Genomic DNA, 19,322 nt, shown 5'->3' on the forward strand with positions numbered 1-19,322 from the left:
GCCTACTACGTGATGTGATAGGTGATTTAATGAAACTTAATTTTGTGCGTGTGCTGTACAAAATGCTTTCATGCTACCTGGAATAAAGCCACTGTTACTTTTTTCCTTGAAACCCTCTTTTAGACATTTTTGAGCCCAGCTCACTTCTATGTGTTGCTATATTGCATACTGTTTAGCCCATAACCCTGGGCCAAGTTATGTTATATTAGAGGAAGAGAAAAAGAGGCAGTTGTAAGTCTCATCAATAATATTGCCCATCAATGGGCGGATCAAAAGGTCAAATGACCATACTTTGTGTACTGGTAGATAATATCCAGTAAGAGGTGACTTGAATCGGGTCTGACTCTTTAACCCAGGCTTCTCAACCTGGTACCCTCCAAAACTAGTTGAACTCTTAATTTCCATTAGCCCCTGCCAATATGGACAACAGTCAGAAATGATGGAGCTAGGCATCCTGTAACTGGAGGGGCAGGCACCAGGTTGAGGAAGACTCCTTTCAATCACTTGGGCAGGTATGCATAGAACTCATACTTAAGTGCTTAAGTGAGACTTTCTATAATCTTCTACAGCACTCATTTCATGTCGTAGGCACTATACATAGAAATAGCAGTCCTAATGCTGTAGGTGTTTCCTCATATGAAGGAAAACTGCTTGAACCATGTGACCAGACCCATTTTCACATCTCTTGGAGAATATCAGGAAAATATTCACCCTGGAAAACTGCATACAAAAGTTGAGACTTCAGTGTAATAATTTTTTTTTATAATCATACATCTGTTCCTTTCACCAGACAGGTTGGTGCTTGCAGCACCTATTCTATTCTTTCTCTGCTTCTCCCCACCCCACCCCCCCAGCACATGCTGAATCCCTGATGCAGACACATGAACCTGCTTGTTTTCACTTTCTCAAACTAAGCAGGCATTCTATAGATCTTGCTTTTTATATGAGAATGTATTGCTGTGCCTCATATTTTGTTCAGAATTATAAGAGTTTTCAATAAAATGTGTATCCAACTATAATTAAACTTTGTCTTCGATTTTTTTCAATCCTGTTGGAGTTGGAGAAAAATGTAGCAGTTTCAGTGGCTCAGGTAGCATTGCCAGTTTTATTTCCTTCTGAAAATCCCTTGTTGATACAGTGATGTTTTATGTTGGGGGGAGAGAGTATCATCCCCACCCATTTTCTGAATAATTCAGAGTAGCAGTTGTTGTAATGTAGCTATAATACACATGTTTTCCAAGCAGCTGTCAGCTCAACACAAGCTCCATTGTTTCACAGAGCATCAGAGAGCATCTTCATTTGCTGGCTCTCAAATTCAGCTGTGAAGGTCCTTTCCAGTTCATCTGTTAATGAAACAAATTTCTTATTGGAACAGATTACATCATCCAAGGCCAGCACCATCCTATACATAGTGAGTCAAAAAGTGGCTAAGCATTCTTCTAACAGAGCCCACTCTGATTATACTGGTATGGTTGGTAAACTACTCACAAATTGTCAGTGGGAGAAATTAATAAGCAGAAAGTCCTGCAGTAGCATGCATGTGGATGCTAAACAACAGTTCCATTTGTGGCTAGTGTGGCTATATAGCTACAGAGCTTTAAAAGGGAATTTTCTGTGTTCTAAAAAAAATCCCTGTTCTTAAAAAAAAATCATTTCAGCAAAGTTCTAAAAACAATAACATCATTTCAGCAAACTCTAAAAACAATAAAATCACCCTACTGGGCTTAATTGTGTGGTTGAAGGCTTCTGTCAGCCACTTTCAATGTAGTGGCAGGCACTATGTGGCAGGCTTTTAGATGCCTACTGCATTGTTTTTTGTTATCTGAAATCATCCAGAGTTGACCTAGAAAGGGCAGGAACAAATTAATACTTTTAAATAACTGACTGATCATGTTGACTTCAATACACCTTTGTCACACAACTTGGGTATGATAATTTATATTCAGAGGATGAAAGGAATAGAGAAGGTTGCTGTGAGTCATAATTTCAAGGCACTTGGCCAAATTCCTGGAACAGCCTCCCTTCTCTCAAGCTGCAAATCAAGTAGGCAGGAGCAGCTAGTTATACCTGTAGCTTCCCCAGTTCCCCAAATCCCATCCTTTCCTTGCAAAAGTGGAAAAGCTGTCTGGTTAATGGTCCATGACTTGTGTTCTTTCAAGAGGATTTCTGTAGGGATCAATGAAACGAGTTAATTTTCCTGCTTGGTTGACTTGAACAACTACATGAAGCAGAAAAGACTCTATAGACACCAGCTTGTTAAGAACAGAAGTCAACAGAGTTCACAAAGAAAATGGTTTTCATACTCGTATGCTATGAAATAATTGCCTGCCACCTGATTGTTTGCTATGCCTTCCACCTGTAATTATGTTGGTTGGCTCACAGTCTTGCTAGCTGTCAGCTGTGACCATTTGCAAATGATTAACCATGCTGCTGTTCTTAAAAGTTTCTCTATGTAGAATACCCAGGTTCAAATCTCCACTCAGTCATGGAAGGTGTCTGAGTGACCTTGGGCAAGCCAAACTTTCTCAGCCTAAGCTACTAGAGAGCTTTTGTTGTGAGGGCTAAAATAATGTAAACTGTCTTGATCTCCCTGAAGTAAGAATGGGATAAAATGTAATAAATTAACTAAAATAAATTAGCTAGCATCTGCTGGGCATGAAAAATAGTTTGTTTATTTTTGTTGGTTTGTTTTTAAAGGCCAAACTGATTCGATTCTATGAAATTCAAAACCACATGTTCTCTCTGGCCACTTTTACTCAGCATATGAGGAGCTGCTGGTGCTGGCCTAGGTCCAACCAAAAGGCTATGGCAAGAGGCGAGAGAGGTGGTTTTACATGAGTCAGTGTTCAATCAGGAAACATGTCAGAATGATCAGTGACTTCATGTAGAAAGCATGGATAGGCTCTTCTAAGGGTGGATTCCTCTCTTACACTTACACCCTAAAAGTAAACAAATGGGTTTTTAAGACTGATGTGCTCCTCCCAGTTTAATTCAGGGGTAGGTCAGTATGCCTCTGCTGTCAGAAGTTTGGGGAAAGCTTTCTAAACAGACATTTCCAATTTTTGAAGAGAGCAATCTTAAAAGGCTATCCAGTTCCTATTGGTTTTGTGTTCTGGCAAACTACTACTTTTTTTGGTTAAAGTTAAAGGTACCCCTGACCATTAGGTCCAGTCGCAAATGACTCTGGGGTTGCGTGCTCATCTCGCTTTACTGGCCGAGGGAGCTGGCGTTTGTCCGCAGACAGCTTCTGGGTCATGTGGCCAGCATGACTAAGCCACTTCTGCCGAACCAGAGCAGTGCATGGAAACGCTGTTTACCTTCTTGCTGGAGCAGTACCTATTTATCTACTTGCACTTGACGTGCTTTTGAACTGCTAGGTGGGCAGGAGCTGGGACCAAATGGGTGCTCACCCCGTCGCAGGGATTCGAACTACCGACCTTCCGGTCAGCAAGCCCTAGGCTCTGCATTTTAGACCATAGCGCCACCCACATCCCTTACTTTTTTGGTAGCAGTAATCTATTTGTTTGGTAGTGGTAACTTCCTTAAATTCACACAGCTCAGATTTTACTATGGAAGCGCAAGTAAATAATATACAGTGGTACCTCGGGTTAAGTACTTAATTCGTTCTGGAGGTCCGTTCTTAACCTGAAACTGTTCTTAACCTGAATCACCACTTTAGCTAATGGGGCCTCCCGCTGCTGCCGCGCCACCGGAGCACAATTTCTGTTCTCATCCTGAAGCAAAGTTCTTAACCCGAGGTAATATTTCTGGGTTAGCAGAGTCTGTAACCTGAAGCGTATGTAACCTGAAGCGTATGTAACCCAAGGTACCACTGTACTGTGTAGATTCTAATGTTGATTTCATGAAGACCCAGGTAACTACTGACCAGTCAGTTTGATGTTGATACCAGGAAAGGTCCTAGAACAGATAATTAAGCACTTGGTCTGTGAGCACTTAGAAAAGGATCCTGTGATTACTAAGACCCAGCATTGGTTTCCCAAAACAAGTCCTGTCAGACAAATCTAATTTCTTGTTTGATAGAGTTGCAAGCTTGGTGGATCAGGATAATGCCGTGGGCTGAACACGGTAACTGAAATGTGTGTAGAGGAGGGTGATCAAAAGTCTGGAAACCAGCCTTATGAGGAACAGCTGAGGAGCTGGGCATGTTTAGCCTGGAAAAGAGGTGACCAAGAGGAGATACGATAACCATCTTCAAATATCTAAAGGGCTGTCACATGGAAGATTGAGCAAGCTTGTTTTCTTCTGCTCTGGAGGCTTGGACCAGTGGCTTCAAGTTAAAAAGAAAAGAGAGATCCTGACTAAACATCAGGAAGAACTTTCTGACGTAAGAGCTGTTCAACAATGAAACAGTCTTTTTCAGAAGGTGGTGGACTCTTCTTCCTTGGAGGTTTTTTAAACAGAGGTTGGATGGATGTTTTAGCTGAGATTCCTGCATTGCAGGGAATTGGCCTAGATGACCCTTGGGGTCCCTTCCAACTCTACGATTCTAAGTTCCACTGCATCCATGTTATTCTTTCTACCTATAGGGAGGCATGCATTAAATACATTGCAGTCCAGAGTAAGGTCATGTGTAAAATTTTAGGGTGCCTATTTTTTCTTGCAGCATATCAGAACACTAAAGAAGCATTGTTTGATAAATACTTGAGTATAAAATTTAGCTAGGAGCACATCCTTGTAATTTCCAAAATTGCTCTTCACTTCTGTAAGAAAACTAAGGTGGTGCAAGACTTGGAGTATGCAGGAGGATTCTATTATTGGTTATGTAATAAACTGCTCTTATGACTCATTGGTGTAAGTCAGTATGACCCAGTACCATTTTTAATACCTAGTAGCTCGATGGTTTCTATACATCTTTCCTAGCATACTACTCAGGATTCTTCATTTGAAGATGCCAGGGCCTCATATAGGCAACATATGTTACACCTGAGGTCTCTTTCCTTACCAGTCCATAGGACAGGTTCAGTTTCTGACACATACATTTTTGCAGCTAAGAATATGTTTGCCAGCAGAAATTGGTTCAATGAAAGATAATTGCTTTTGCCTTTCTTTGGTGCTTAAACCCTAGATCTGGGATATTGGTGGGATGGGCAAGCTATTTTTTTTAAGGAGTTCTCCTGATAAGGCATTGATTGTTTTAATTGGCAGAATTCCATTTTTCAATCAGAGTAAATAATAGTTATATGACAGTACTATAAGTTGATTAGTTGATGTTGCTCCAAGCTTTCTTACTTAAATAAGAGACCTCTCTAAAATGCATGGTCATTGAAACCACTGTAGGACGAGCAGAATGAGTTTCAATGGAGGTTTGCTAGGTGTTTATTTAAAAAAAAAATCATGTTAATCTCATAATCACAATTTCTCTAATGGGCTGGGAAGGCAAATTCTTGCACACTAATGTTTTGATAGTAAAATTTAGACAGCCTGGATGAAATAAACAAAACATTAGAATTAAACAAGCTTTCTGTTCCTTTCTGGATCTAAGTAATAACAGGTTTGCAAACTGCCACTTTGTATTTAGTCTGTTTCTGTTAGAGGTGTGTTTATGGTCCATTTTGGAGGTTTGAAGTTTCTTGCTCATCCTTGAAGCTGACAGACAGGTTGCGACTTAAACTTCTGAGTGGCATCAAGGTAAAAATGGAGATGGCTTCTCTGTCTTTCTTTCTTACTTGGAGTAAGGTATGTAGTCCTAAAATAATTATGCACAAAAATCCACACCTTTTGATGAAGCCTTTAAATCAATTGGGTTTGCAGCTAAGAACCAGTTTCCAAGAACAAGTAACCGTAGGTAAATATCACCTTGTGGCATTACCCTGTTGTCAGTCAATCAAAAAGAGCTGCTATAGAGCTGTGGCTTTAGAGAGCAGAGCCATCCTGAAATACAGGACATGTGAGGTTTTTCCTTGCGATCTAGTGGTATATACACTTTATGAAATAGGTTCTGTGGAGTTGTGGTGTCACAGCTTAATGAAGTACCTAGAATTATCTTCAGCCCTAACTTTGAATGTATTTTTTGACGAAGCCCCAGTTTTCAAAAGGGAACTTATCTCATCCTACAGTTTATCTGCTGGAGATAACATTCTTTGATTGATGCTTTTGGTTTGAGGTTATAAAATTTTATGTAAGTGGCGGAAGTTATTTGCCTAGCTGAATTTTATGTTTTAGATTATTGTCTTCTACTGTTGAACTGACTAAAGTCATATTATTGCCTTAAATATTCATTAGTTAGCCCCCACTTGATCTAGGAGGTAGTGCACCTGTTAATACTCACCCAAACAGTCTGCTCTTGACATAATAATCTTACATCCCTTAAAAATTCAGCCCCCACCCTGTCTTTCCCTTCTTTCTTACTACTGGTGGGTAGCAAAAGGGAACTTGTGATCATGGCTTGTGTGCTGCTAAAGCAAAAGTGCTGATTCAGGAAGCCACCTGAATGAGAAGCAGTTGAAATACCACCCCAATACAAAACCATAGTTTTTCTAAGGAATCTTGCCAGAAACAAGTTATTGCTTAGGCTATATTGGCAATATTAATGGAGCAGGCCAGAAGTTTAAACTTGTAAGGAAACTTGCCATTGAGAAATTCCTTACCTGATTTTGTATGCTCTTTGTATGAACAATTAGTTTTAGTGTCTCACTGAAACCTTTCAGTGTAGCGTGCTCTCTCTCTGGATCCAGAAAGTGACCTGGTTCAGACCTAAAAATAAGCCAAACTATGACTTAAAATGAAGAAGCAGATGTGCAGGTTCTGAGAGCTGTTTTGCTCCTCATTTTGGTTTCTTTCAAAATTATCACCTGCACATATATTGGGTTGTATTCAAGGGTAGATTTGCCTTGACAGAAAACACTTCCATTTGCATGAGGTAGAAGGCAGCCCAGCAACCATCAGGCAATGTGAGGCAACTGCCTCAAAGAGTAGGGAGTGGCAGCAAGACACTGGAGGACAGAGCGATGAGTGCTACATAGCTTGCCTGCAGGTATGGTGAAATATGCTGCCCTCTTGCCAGTGTTGAAGTAAGATTCAGTTGCCAGTCTGGATGGCTTTTGTACATGGATGAGATGAGGTACCAACTTGTCTTTTGGCAAGTGTCTTGGACAAGCCCTAGCAAGGCACCCATTTTTTACTGGTTCCCTGTTCCTACTTAAGCCCCTTATTCCTCCTGAAAAACTATTCTTGAGATGGAGGGGGGATGTTCTGAAGGATGTGGTTGCATATAGTGGTGTCTTTAGCATATGCGCCGCCGGGATACAAAGATCCACCCAGCGCCCCCAAATTTAGTTGAATGACAAGTGCTGGCGCGGCGCACCTTTGATAAATGATCACACAAAGTTGAAAGTCCTTTAGTGAAACAGTAGGTATACATTTCTGTAATACAGTGGTATCTCGGGTTACAGATGCTTCAGGTTACAGACTCGGCTAACCCAGAAATAGTACCTCGGGTTAAGAACTTTGCTTCAGGATGAGAACAGAAATCCCACGACGGCAGCACAGCGGCAGCGGGAGGCCCCATTAGCTAAAGTGGTGCTTCAGGTTAAGAACAGTTTCAGGTTAAGAATGGACCTCCGGAACGAATTAAGTTCTTAACCAGAGGTACCACTGTACCTAGGTATATATGTATTTTGTTTTTCTAGCTTGATCAAAATTATTTATTATTTCGTAACAGGTAGATAGTTAAGAGCTTAGGCAGCTTCAGCGGCGGGCACCTGGCACCCCCCAGAATTTGGCCCCCAGGTGCCTAGCACCCCCAGGCAAAGATGGCCCTGGTTGCATAGGTTGGTAGAAGATGGTTGAAAAGTGGATGCTTTGACTTGCAGTAGCAGTTCCACTAAGGCAAGGGTGTCCAAAATTTTTTCAAAGAGGGCCAGATTTGATGAAGTGGACATGCATAATGGTTGAACCATTTTGCCTGACCTTTTTTAAGGATTGGTCCACTCAAAGTTGTTGACCTTGAAACTGTAGTCACATACTTTTTGGTGATATTTTCACTGCTAATAACTTAACCTACCAAATTAGCAAAGGATCTACCGGTATATATGAACACATCAGAAGCCTTAAAATTACCATATCTTTATATATATCTAGTATTGGATCAAGTGCAACCAGTGTGCAGTATTCTAAGTCACAGATGTGTAGGGTACTTGTCAGACTGAAGTTCTGTATACTCTCATGTGCGTCAAGAACTGTCCCAATCACTGTTGTGATTCTAAGGAAACTCTCCTCACTGCATTTGGGATTTGTCTGACCACTTAAAAAGTGACTGAGAAAGTTTGTGCCTATGGAAGTTCTTTGTGAATGAATAGCAGTGAGACACCTCTGTCCACATGGAGTTGCTGCTACATGAGTTACCCACTCCATTCTGATCTAAGGCATGTCCTTTCTTTTAATCATATTTACTTTACTTTCAAGCCTTGATACTTTTGTCTTCAAAAACAGCAGGTCCATGATTTTCAGTTCTTTAAGCAGGCCTAAACATAGGAGGAGACTGCTTACATATAGCCTGCCCACGAACCATAATTAGGGGTCAGCTAATCACGTTATGTTATGGGTAAACTGTTACAAAGACGAGAAAGGTTAGCTATTACAGTACTGCTATTCTTTCCACTTGGGTTGCTAGACTACAGCTCCTATCAGTCCCAGCCAGCGCGGCCAGTGGTCAGGGATACTGGTAGTAGTAGTCCAGCATCCCATCTGAAGTGCACCATTTTGGCTGTCCCTCATTGTAAAGGTAAAGGGACCCCTGACCATTAGGTCCAGTCGTGGCCGACTCTGGGGTTGCGGCACTCATCTCGCTTTATTGGCCAAGGGAGCCAGCGTACATCTTTCCGGGTCATGTGGCCAGCATAACTAAGTCGCTTCTGGCAAACCAGAGCAGTGCACAGAAACGCCGTTTACCTTCCCACTGGAGCGGTACCTATTTATCTACTTGCACTTTGACATGCTTTCGAACTGCTAGGTTGGCAGGAGCTGGGATCGAGCAACCCCCCCATCGCGGGCAATTCGAACCGCCGACCTTCTGATCGGCAAGCCCTAGGCTCTGTTGCTTCCCTTTGCCCCTCATTGTAGGTTGTTCCAGTTCTCCCAAATACTTCACAATGCTTTAATTGCATAACCCTCTCAAGCCCAAAGGTTCCATGTGGGACAGAATCGTGTGTGTGTGTGTGTGTGTGTGTGTGTGTGTGTGTGTGTGTAATATACATTGCTATTGAAACCCTAACCAGTTTTTATATATCTCAAATATTGGTTAAAAAAACTCACATAGATGGCTACTACTGAACATGGAAACATATTCAAAATACACTTGGCATATTTTGAGTCGTAAAAAAAAGTCAATATGAAATTGTAAATGCAGGGTTGATTTTTTGGAACAATTGCTTTACTACGTAGAAACTTCATAAACTGGTACCTTTGCAGAGAAACTTAGTTCAAGCTTAGGGGAGGGATGTGCTTGATGACTTTATTGCCCATCAATTAATGCATGTTGGAATGTTGGATCAAACATATACATGCCTTGGATCTTTTAGCATGTCATTTGGAGTTTTGTGCAGAAATAATACAGTGTGGCAAGTAAAATGTTCTTCCAGTTAGCAATGCTTGTTCACTCAACACAGGGCTGCAGTCCTGATGGAACAAAGCTTCATTGTATAGAGATGTCAATATGGCACCTTCCCAGGCATTCAAGCCCCCACATATATGTTGGTATTTTTATAAACTAATTCAGCAACTCCTAATGTAATTGGCTGATTCAAGTGCCAGGACAGAGGACAGTTGGGTCTGTTCCAAAGTACAACACTAGTTTACTAGAGGAGGTATTGTTGAAACAAGGGGTACCAAATGTTATTAATTCTGTAGTGAGCACACACCAAGTATAAAGCACTTCAGCAAAATTAGAATGGTTGGTAGTGGAATAAGACAAGCTTGTATCCTGCATATATCTTCAGAATGTTGGATCAACCAGTCTGACCTTGGAATCTGCTGACAAACAGCATTCTGATAATAGTTTGCGTTATTCACCCGCCTCAAAATCATGTGGTTTCTGTGAATGGAAAATGTCCAAAGCCTATCGTACATAAGATAGCGGAGTGGAAGCATTTTCAGTGGTTGCTTATCTCTTGTCAGTTTAATGCTACTTAATATGAATGCATAGGCTGAAAATATCAGTAGCAGTGAAAAGCCAGTGTCAGCTGTTTTTACAGATAGGCAACTCTGAAGTGTTAAGTTGACTTAGCCCCCCCCCCCCCAACTTGGCCAGAAAAAGCAAACATCCCTTGGTGAATGTATGGACAGACATCCAACTGACCATAATGGACTCTTCATGATTTTGGCAGGAGAAGTAACAGTACTGAGGATTTGTGAAGTCCTCTGTATGGAGAAAAGATTCCTTATATTCATACCTGACAAACAGACCAGCCAGTAAAATAGATTTAGAGTGTTCTATAAGTACAGATCAGGAAGGGATGCTGGACACCTGTGGAAAGGGAAATGAGTACATTTAGTGTCCACTTAGTTTAGACTTAACTGTGTGTTCTCTTCTAATTTTAAACATAGCACTCTCCTTCTGATTTAATATTTATATCAGCAAAATTAGCTTCCATTTCCAGAAAGAACTGTCTAACATAATACCCTGTCTTGCTTAGCATTTTTATTATTTTGTTCTGGCAGATTCCTATTCAGCATCCTCTAATGAAAATGGAGGGAAATCTGAATCGGTGGCCAATTTGCAGCCTCATTCATCCATCAATTCCATCCAGAGCTCCCCTGGTCCAAAGCGCTCTACTAACACACTGAAGAAATGGCTAACGAGTCCAGTACGCCGATTGAATAGTGGAAAGGCAGACAGTAACATCAAGAAGCAGAAGAAAGTGCGCGAAGGAAGGAAAAGCTTTGACCTGGGATCCCCCAAGCCTGGAGACGAGACCACGCCTCAGGGAGACAGTGCAGATGAGGTATGGACATAGTTGATACCTTTTTTTAAGAATGCTGACTTGAGCATAAAGCTTCCTTTTGTTTGATTCTTCACATTGTTTTGGAATAAGTTTTGAAATAACTGTAGAAAAGCATCCATCCTTGTATCAAAACTGGGAAAGCCCTATATCCTCACTATAAAGAGGATTCTTGTATCATCCCATCCAGACTAGTTACTCCCTAGGCCTCAGCCTTTATGTTTGTTGGCTCCTTCCTTCCAAAGCTTGGGCTTGCCTACTGTCCACCATCTTTGCTGTGTGATGTAAAATAACACCATAGATCATGAAGGGAACCAGAGCTCTTGCATTTTTATTTTCCATCACATTTTTCCTGGTCATTTTGCATAGATTTGTTATCTTCCTTTTGCAGCTGCAGATACGGATTCATTTATGGGTATTTTATGACTGCTCTAATAGCTGCTCAAAGCATTTTAAATTATTCTATTGGGGTTCAAAGTGTTGCTCTGCCAATAGTGCGAGTGATGCAGGAATGCTATAAATCAATAAATAGAACTAGGTTGCTGGAAGGAGCTAGTGTGCTCATTCAAATATATGCCCAGGAATGTAGTAGGCTCAAAAAAAGAGAGGTTTTTTCATGCCTAACAGTCAGATCCAGTTCAGTGAGGAACTTGAGAACTGGTTAGCAAAACATTTGCTATTTTAAGCAGCACGGTGGTCTTTCCTGATCAAATTTGAAGTCCTAATGCTGCAGGGAATGATTTATTGTAGATCCTCTTGCCCCTTTAAAGGAAATTAATAATGTTTTATGTAGATGCTAATATGAGGGTTAGAGGATTGCATTGGACTCCCTTATGTAGGGAATTCCCTTTCTACCTCACTAGGCATCAGAGGGGAAAGGCTAGGTAAATATTCTTTTTATATCTGTCACAACAACCCACTCCTCTGTCTGGATTTGATTTGGTATGATTATGGAGTTCCAACACCATAAAAATATTATGGGAGGGACTCTCTCATTCTGTCCAACTTTGCCTGTTCATAATGAAATTTCCCTTGCTTTCAGAAGAGCAAGAAAGGTTGGGGCGAAGATGAGCAAGATGAAGAATCTCATACACCACTCCCTCCTCCTATGAAGATTTTTGATAATGATCCCACACAGGATGACATGGTAGGACTCGGGTCTTTTTTTCATTATTTTTTTCCTCAGAATAACTTTGAGTTCTTTTGTGTGTGTGTTTAAAAAAACCCACCTCCTGGAATCCAGGGAACCAGGCATGGTGTTTCAATAGGGTACTATATATTGAAATGTGTTATTTTACACCCTCACTTTGTATCCAGAAGGAATGGCACTGAGCAATCCGTCTTCAAGGCCATTGTTGCAACGCTCAAGGATATTTTCTCGTTCCTTTCCCTCCTGGCATAATCAGAATATTTGTGACTTAGTCTGCTTACCTTTGTAGCTTGATTTTTTTAATTTATTTTGCATTTCATGCCTTTTCTGTAGAGCAGTTGTTACGTTCAGAAGAAAGCTTTCTATGTGAACTTGCCTGCTGAGGAATTTCTGGACCTTGTGGGTGCTTCTGGGGTATATTATAATATGAGTGTTTGGTTCAGATGGGGCCCCTTCCAGCTCTACAGTTCTATGATTCTATCATGTGTTTCGCCTTACCATTTCTTTACATGAACTGAGAGTTACTGCTAAAACATAACCAATACTTGCCCTCCAATACGCTGCTGCAAGGAAAGATTTGTCAGTGGGTGGGCAAGCTTTCTTTCAGGGAAGCCTGCCTACTGTTACCAGTATTCTGACTGAGAAATTCTTGATAAACTTCCAAGGAACTTTTGGGTTTCCCAGAATACTTCTTAAAACCACTGTGGTACAGCAACAGCCATACATGCGGTATTCTAGCATGATGCTGATGTTGTCTCCACCGGTGTTGCAGCGAAATGGGGCAAGAAAAGGTGATTGCGGCAATAACTTCTAATGGTGCAGTGTGTGGTGCACGTTGTGCCCAAGGTTTGAAAAACTCCATCATGGGACTGGATATATGAGTCATAATGTTGCCAGCAGGGGCCTCTGAAGTAGATATGCAGTAGTAGACTGAGTGTTCTACAGTCAATATCGTTTCAGTATGACACAAACAGCAGATTCTCTCTTAAAGTTCACCCAATATATATATAGTTCAGGTCACCCTATCTCAAAAAAATACTGTAGGGCTGGAAAGATGCAGGAAGGGGGAACCAGAATGATCAGGGATGCAGCTGGAAGAGGGGCAATAAAATCTGGGGTTTTAAAGTATAGAAAAAAATCAATGAAGCGAGCACAGGATGACATCTTATACTTGATGTGGAAAACATGGATGCAGAGTATCTTTCTATTAATACTAGAACCCTTGGAACTGATTAACAAGAGATTTGACGCAAACAAAATAGTACCCGTAAAGACATAATATAATTAGTTTATGAAATTCAGTGTCATGGTGTGACAAAAGACACTGGCTTAGATAGCTTTAAAGGGGGATACATATGAATTCATATTCATGGGGCCATATTCAGCTGAACTGTTGTACTAGCAGAAGCCAGCACAACAATTCCCGCCAGTGCCAAGGGATTAACGGTATGTCCTAGAACAGTGTGCAAGGGGAGGAGAAGGGATATTTTTGTTAGGCAAGCAGGAGTGGTTGTGCTGATGGAATGATCTCCTTAGCACTATGTGTAATGCAACTCATGGGGAATAAATCTTATCAAGGATGACTATTCATGATGTCCATATGCAGCCTTCAGTTGCAGAGGCAAGGCAGTATGTCACTGAGTACCAGCTGCTTATGGTGTTGCCAAAGTCCTACTGTGAAAAGCAGGGTACTGAATTAGAGCTTTGATCTGATCCAGCAGGGCTCTTCAGTGCATATACCCATGTGAATGAATGCTTGTAGTGATAAGGTGGTGATACAGGTAGACCTCCACTTGCTAAGCCATGTACCCGAGCAACTTCCATTGTGATCTGGGAGGTTATTAAGAACAAAGTGTGTTCTCCCTCATGGAGCTTAGGACTTGCCGATCAGAAGGTCGGCGGTTTGAATCCCCGCAACAAGGTGAGCGTCCGTCTCTTGGTCCCTGCTCCTGCAAACCTAGCAGTTCGAAAGCACATCAAAGTGCAAGTAGATAAATAGGTACCGCTCCGGCGGGAAGGTAAACGGCATTTCCGTGCACTGCTCTGGTTCGCCAGAAGCGGCTTAGTCATGCTGGCCACATGACCCGGAAGCTGTACGCCGGCTCCCTCGGCCAATAAAGCGAGATGAGCACGCAACCCCAGAGTCGGCCACAACTGGACCTAATGGTCAGGGGTCCCTTTATCTTTACCTTACTATATTTTAATAAAATAAAATTTGTCTCCCCAACCCAAAACTAAATCTTTGTCATTTCAGTATGGTAAAAACTGTTTTTAGTATACCTAAAATCCATTGCTTATTAGGGGCTACCCCACATTTTCTTCAAAAAAATTGCTTTGCCAAGGTAACTACCATAGAGTTATCAAAATTTTCAAAAGTAGGGGGTCTGTGGCTTGGCTTTTGAAATATAGGGGGTCCTCAGTAATTAGCTAATTGGGAACCACCACCATAGACTGTTGCTCTACGGAGAGAGGGCTTGCTGATCATTGGGAGCCCTTCATTTCCTATCAGTGTAGTCAAGCTGTTTTTAATTGTGGCTAGGTGTGACAGCCCTAAAAGAGGCATAGACAGGCCTTGGGTTTTAAATGGTATTTCATACTTGATAGTGTGACCTTGTAGTTGTGAGAGCATTCTGCAGTCCTGGGATTACCTTGATTCATTCATTGGAACACAGAGTGCTCAGTTTTCTGGATGTACTAGAGTGATAAAAAGTGCCTTTCTATAGATTACCATATATTTGCAGTTTGTTGAAGAGTGGTGTAGTAATTGGCATGTTGGTTTGGAGTCAAACTACTCATAATGTGAGTGGTTTCCCAAGGTTTTCCCCTCCCACCAAAGCAGCTGCAATAAACTTTTATCTGGCTTAATAGGGGGAGGGGGATTGTGAGAAGTTGAAAGGGGAAATGCTTATCTGTTTTCCTGAAGGCCATTTTTTAAAATAGATCTCTTCTCCTCACCCCACAAAAAAAATTGTTTTGCCTTGTGGGGGGAAATGTATGCATGCCTGTCTTTTCTTCCTTAAAGCAAATAACAATTGGATGAGGTAATTTTGATGAGACAAATGCCCCACAGGGAAGATGATAAGTGTCCCCTCCCCCAGACATGAACCACAGCTATTCTGGTTGTAAACAAAACCACTTTGGCCATATTGAGACTCAAAGCATCACATGAAATTTAACCCTAAGCATTGAGGCAGAAATCCACATGGGTTGGAGGGAACCCTTAAACTGTAGTCTAGTCACTTTGTCATATAACTTTTGAAGAAAGTAATCTTGAGCATCTCCTATAACCAGAAGATAGAAAAGTGAATGATGTGGTTACACTTCTCTTGAAGGGAAATACAGTAAAATGGTATACACGAGGAGGATTAAATCTCCAGAGTGAAGAAGAGCCTTTTACCTTGTTTCCTCCCTTAAATACATTTCCAGTAACCTGTATTATTCATTTCTTTTTAAGGCTTTTCCTAAGCTGAGATATCAGGCAGTGATATGGATTTTCTGAAATATATTGAGTTGGAAAATTTTCCGAAAATGTTTAGATCACTCTGGAAAATGATCTCATTTAGCAAGTTATTTTGCTTGTATTTGGTAAACAAAGCCTAAAACTTTTGAAACTGCCTGACTTACCTAGTATTACATTTACAACTGGTATCCATTCATTGCTAATGAGTTTAAGAAATGGAAATGTTTATGTGGAAGAACAGAGCACTGGAACATTTTTCCACCTCACGTCACTGAGATTGGTCGCCATAAGGTAACTCCTCTGTGCTGTATTTTGAAGTAACCTTTACGGTTACTTGGAATTCTGTTCTCACCGACTTTAATTTGAGTTGCTGATTGGCTCTAAGTGAATGATAAGGTATCAGAGGAGAATGACAAGATGTCTACTGTAGGTATTCTTAGGGATAAAGCGACTAGAGTGATGCATCACTCAGCAGCAGTTCCTAAGGAGCCTTCAGCTGTCAGTGCTGGCTGACTTTCAGACAATAGTCTGCTTTATTGAGATAGCTACCTGCCTGATATTTACTGTCACTTCTCCGAGTTCAATTTAGCAACACTTACTAATTTCACTGGCTTTTTCTTGGTGCTTGATTGCCTTTACTCTTCTCCCCTCTGCTACACCTGTGAAGTTGATTAAACTTTGTTAATCCTAGTAGTTTACTTTTAAAGCTCCATCTGCCCTTATAGAATTCAGGTGGCAAATATGCAAGTTGTATGCAATCTCCAGACTATGCATATTTCTGTACTACTTCTGTAGTTTTTCCACATAGTCAAAACTGGACAGTACCAGGGCCCAGAGTAGTCAAGGTCAAAGGAATCCATGGCTATGCCACATTTGGTCCAGAATTCTTTTGATTGGCGCCCAGTACTCTAGGATTGGGCATATTAACTACATCTGCCTCCTCATTTAGCTATAGTACAGTTGGCGAATTTCTATGCCTTTGAAGGAACAGGAATGGCCTGGGCATTTGCATCCACCACATGCGAACAACTTCTGTCTTCACCCAAGGTCCAGTTCTGCTGAAGAACTGGCAGGATGAGTCTTTTCTGTCGGCCTTATTCCTCACATCCCAAAGGAAATGACATGGGGAGGTGTTCTTCTCGCTTCAGGGTATTATGCACCTTGCTTTAAAAACAACAGCCTGCCACCACCCAAAATCTAGTCTTCAGGATAGGTGGAAAAGATTGCAAACCTAGTAAGAATGTATTTTAAAGCTGTTTTAAGATTTGGAGGATCTCTCTGTACTGCTTCAGATATTTCTCTATTCCTGTCTTGGAAAGGAATAGGAGAGAGGGGGGGGGAGAGATGACCTCCAATGGCCTTCTAAGTGTGGCACACATCACATAACTTGCAGTCTGAGTTTGGGGAGGAAATACATATGTTTTCTCTACACATACTTACATTTGACAGTTTTGGTATTGTAAAGAAGGGTACCACTGATACTTTGATCTATCTTTGCCACTCACGTTTTTAAAGTTGACAGCAAGGAGAAATAACAGTCCAAAGTGTCTTCCATTTTTGAATCTTGGGCAATAAATTGTACACCAAGTAGAATTTCATAATAACATGAGGTTATTGCAAAACATTACAATGAAGTGCTGAGCTTGTCAAATCCCTAGTCTGATCCAACCTGCCACTGTATTGTACTCTATAGGAGTGAGCTTAGCAAGAGTAAGGGATGGATTCTGCATGCTGGCAGGGATATGGAGAGAGCCTTGGGGGAAAGGGTTGCTCCCTTCACCCACTGCTGCTTGTTCCTGAAGTAGCACAAAAATCCAGGAAGATTTCATAATATAGAAACAAGAGCCAAACTACTCTTTTAATTACTCCTTGGCTCTTCTTTGTGACTAAGTGGTGGTCTTTAGAAAAACCCCTTCAGACATACATTTTACCCGTAATCCCAGAGCAGGTTATGTGCTTTGCCAGTCTGCTGCTAAGTGCTGCTGCCTTTTGTATGTCATGACCTCCCCTCAACCCTTCATGCTCCTGTCATGTCCCCCCCCCCCACTGCTTGTGCCCCATTGTGTGACCTCAAACTGCTAGCCTTTTGGCTTTCCTAGTTCCTTCTCATTCCTGCTAACCTGCTGTTCCTTTGCAAACTGGTGTCTTGCAGTCCTCCTCTTTGCTAGCTGCTCGACAGAGCATCTCCGATGTCCCAACTGCAGCGGATCTTGTCAGTGCAATAGAAAAACTGGTCAAAAGCAAGCTGGTAAGTGTGAAGACATAGGATCCCATGAAGAGAAACGTCCTAGTTGAGCAACACCGTAATTCAGCTGTTGGTCATATTGCTGACTATCCTCACCACTGAGTAGCTAATTGCAGTTCCATGTTGGTTCTATCGTCAACTAGTTGCTAGAGTTAAAGTGCAGTAAAACCATTTTTATTTTTTATTTTTTGTAAATGACTTGATTCGTTGACATATTCCTGATATCATCAGTGGGCTATAGTATAGTCCGTAACATCTATTCCTTACCTGGTAAATTTCTAGGGGTGTGATTGCAGATAAAGTATTTTTTCTTTTAAAATGTTTTATTTCTTTTACAATATTCAGTCAAGTGCTATGCTGTGTCGAATCTGTCATTTTTCTGCTTGTTTTTTTTAAAACACTAGGCGTATTAGAAGGTTGCTGTTTCATGTATCCCCCCCCCTCAAAAAAAAAGAGCCACTTTTGGAAAACTTGGTTCAAGGGCTGTTCAGTATGTGGTTCATGAAGCAATATTTTCAATTTAATGTCCCGCCTTAGTTGTAGACACTCCAGGCGGCTTGCAGTAATGAATACAGTAACAAATAATCCTAGGCAGCTTAATTCAGTTGGGCAAACTAAAGCTGCTATCTTATCTACCTTTGCTTGGGAGCATGTGCTGTACAACTCAGTGGGACATCTCAAAGGAACATGCATAAAATTGAGTTGTATTACTTAAATAAAGAAACAACTTTTTGGGTCAGACTTGCTTGTTGCAATATTACATCACCTTTATCATAGCTAAGCTCCATTTTCATTTTCAGATGGAGGTTGATGTTTCTTTTTGAAATCTATCTATCTATCTATCTATCTATCTATCTATCTATCTATCTATCTATCTATACTAGTAAGGTCAGCCATCTCTTAGTCCTGGTTACAACTTGACTATGTTAAGCCATGGTTTAATTGGCTTGAGAACAGCACTTATGCCTGTGTGAACTCTTCTTGCCTCTCTCCTTACCACCTACACTTCCATATGTAATTACAATGCTGATATTCTGAATTGGTAAATCACAAAATCCCATGACAGCTGATCTAGAAGACCAGTTTAAGCACTGCTTACAAGTAAGAATCTGATACAGGAAATGGAAAGCTCATTTTGCAAATAGTTACATAAATTGCCATTCAGACAATATACTTTGTACTTTTTAAGAATCCTAGATGCTTCGCTTCTGTGTCTTGAAATTAAAAAAATAACAATTCGATCTCAGATGGGATAATGGTATTTCTGTTAAATGAAACAAATATTGTCTTGAGTGTTTTGTATACTGGAATAAATTAAATATTTAAATGGCTCATTTTAGCCAGCTTCTTCTAGTGTGATGTTAGGTATTGCAAATCAGCAGCCCTCTTCCACTGTTGGTATCCCTCAGTTTCTTCCCTTCCTATTTTCCCCATTAAAACGAAAAGGAGAGATTTGGTTTTCTGCACAAATGTGGAATAAGAACAAAATAGCTGCACGACCCCACAATC

The 19,322-nt window shown here is 41.0% G+C and overlaps 1 protein-coding gene across 21 annotated transcripts in view; it reads left to right on the forward strand.

The window, feature by feature from the left end:
• KALRN (kalirin RhoGEF kinase) overlaps positions 1-19,322 on the forward strand; it is a 501,553-nt gene that overhangs the window by 441,653 nt on the left and 40,578 nt on the right. For 11 of the 21 annotated variants that reach the window (XM_081188017.1, XM_081188033.1, XM_081188028.1 and 8 more), the window contains 3 exons: positions 10,678-10,961; positions 12,001-12,105; positions 17,721-17,816. In XM_081188017.1, coding sequence (XP_081044143.1) covers positions 10,678-10,961; positions 12,001-12,105; positions 17,721-17,816 — 485 coding nt within the window. Of the gene's footprint in view, positions 1-10,677; positions 10,962-12,000; positions 12,106-17,720; positions 17,817-18,866; positions 18,915-19,322 lie in introns of all 21 variants that reach the window. The other 10 variants (XM_081188032.1, XM_081188037.1, XM_081188026.1 and 7 more) reach the window with 4 other exon arrangements.

Source organism: Podarcis bocagei (genome assembly GCF_964188305.1).
Source record: "Podarcis bocagei genome assembly, chromosome: 1".
Lineage (NCBI taxonomy): Eukaryota > Metazoa > Chordata > Lepidosauria > Squamata > Lacertidae > Podarcis > Podarcis bocagei.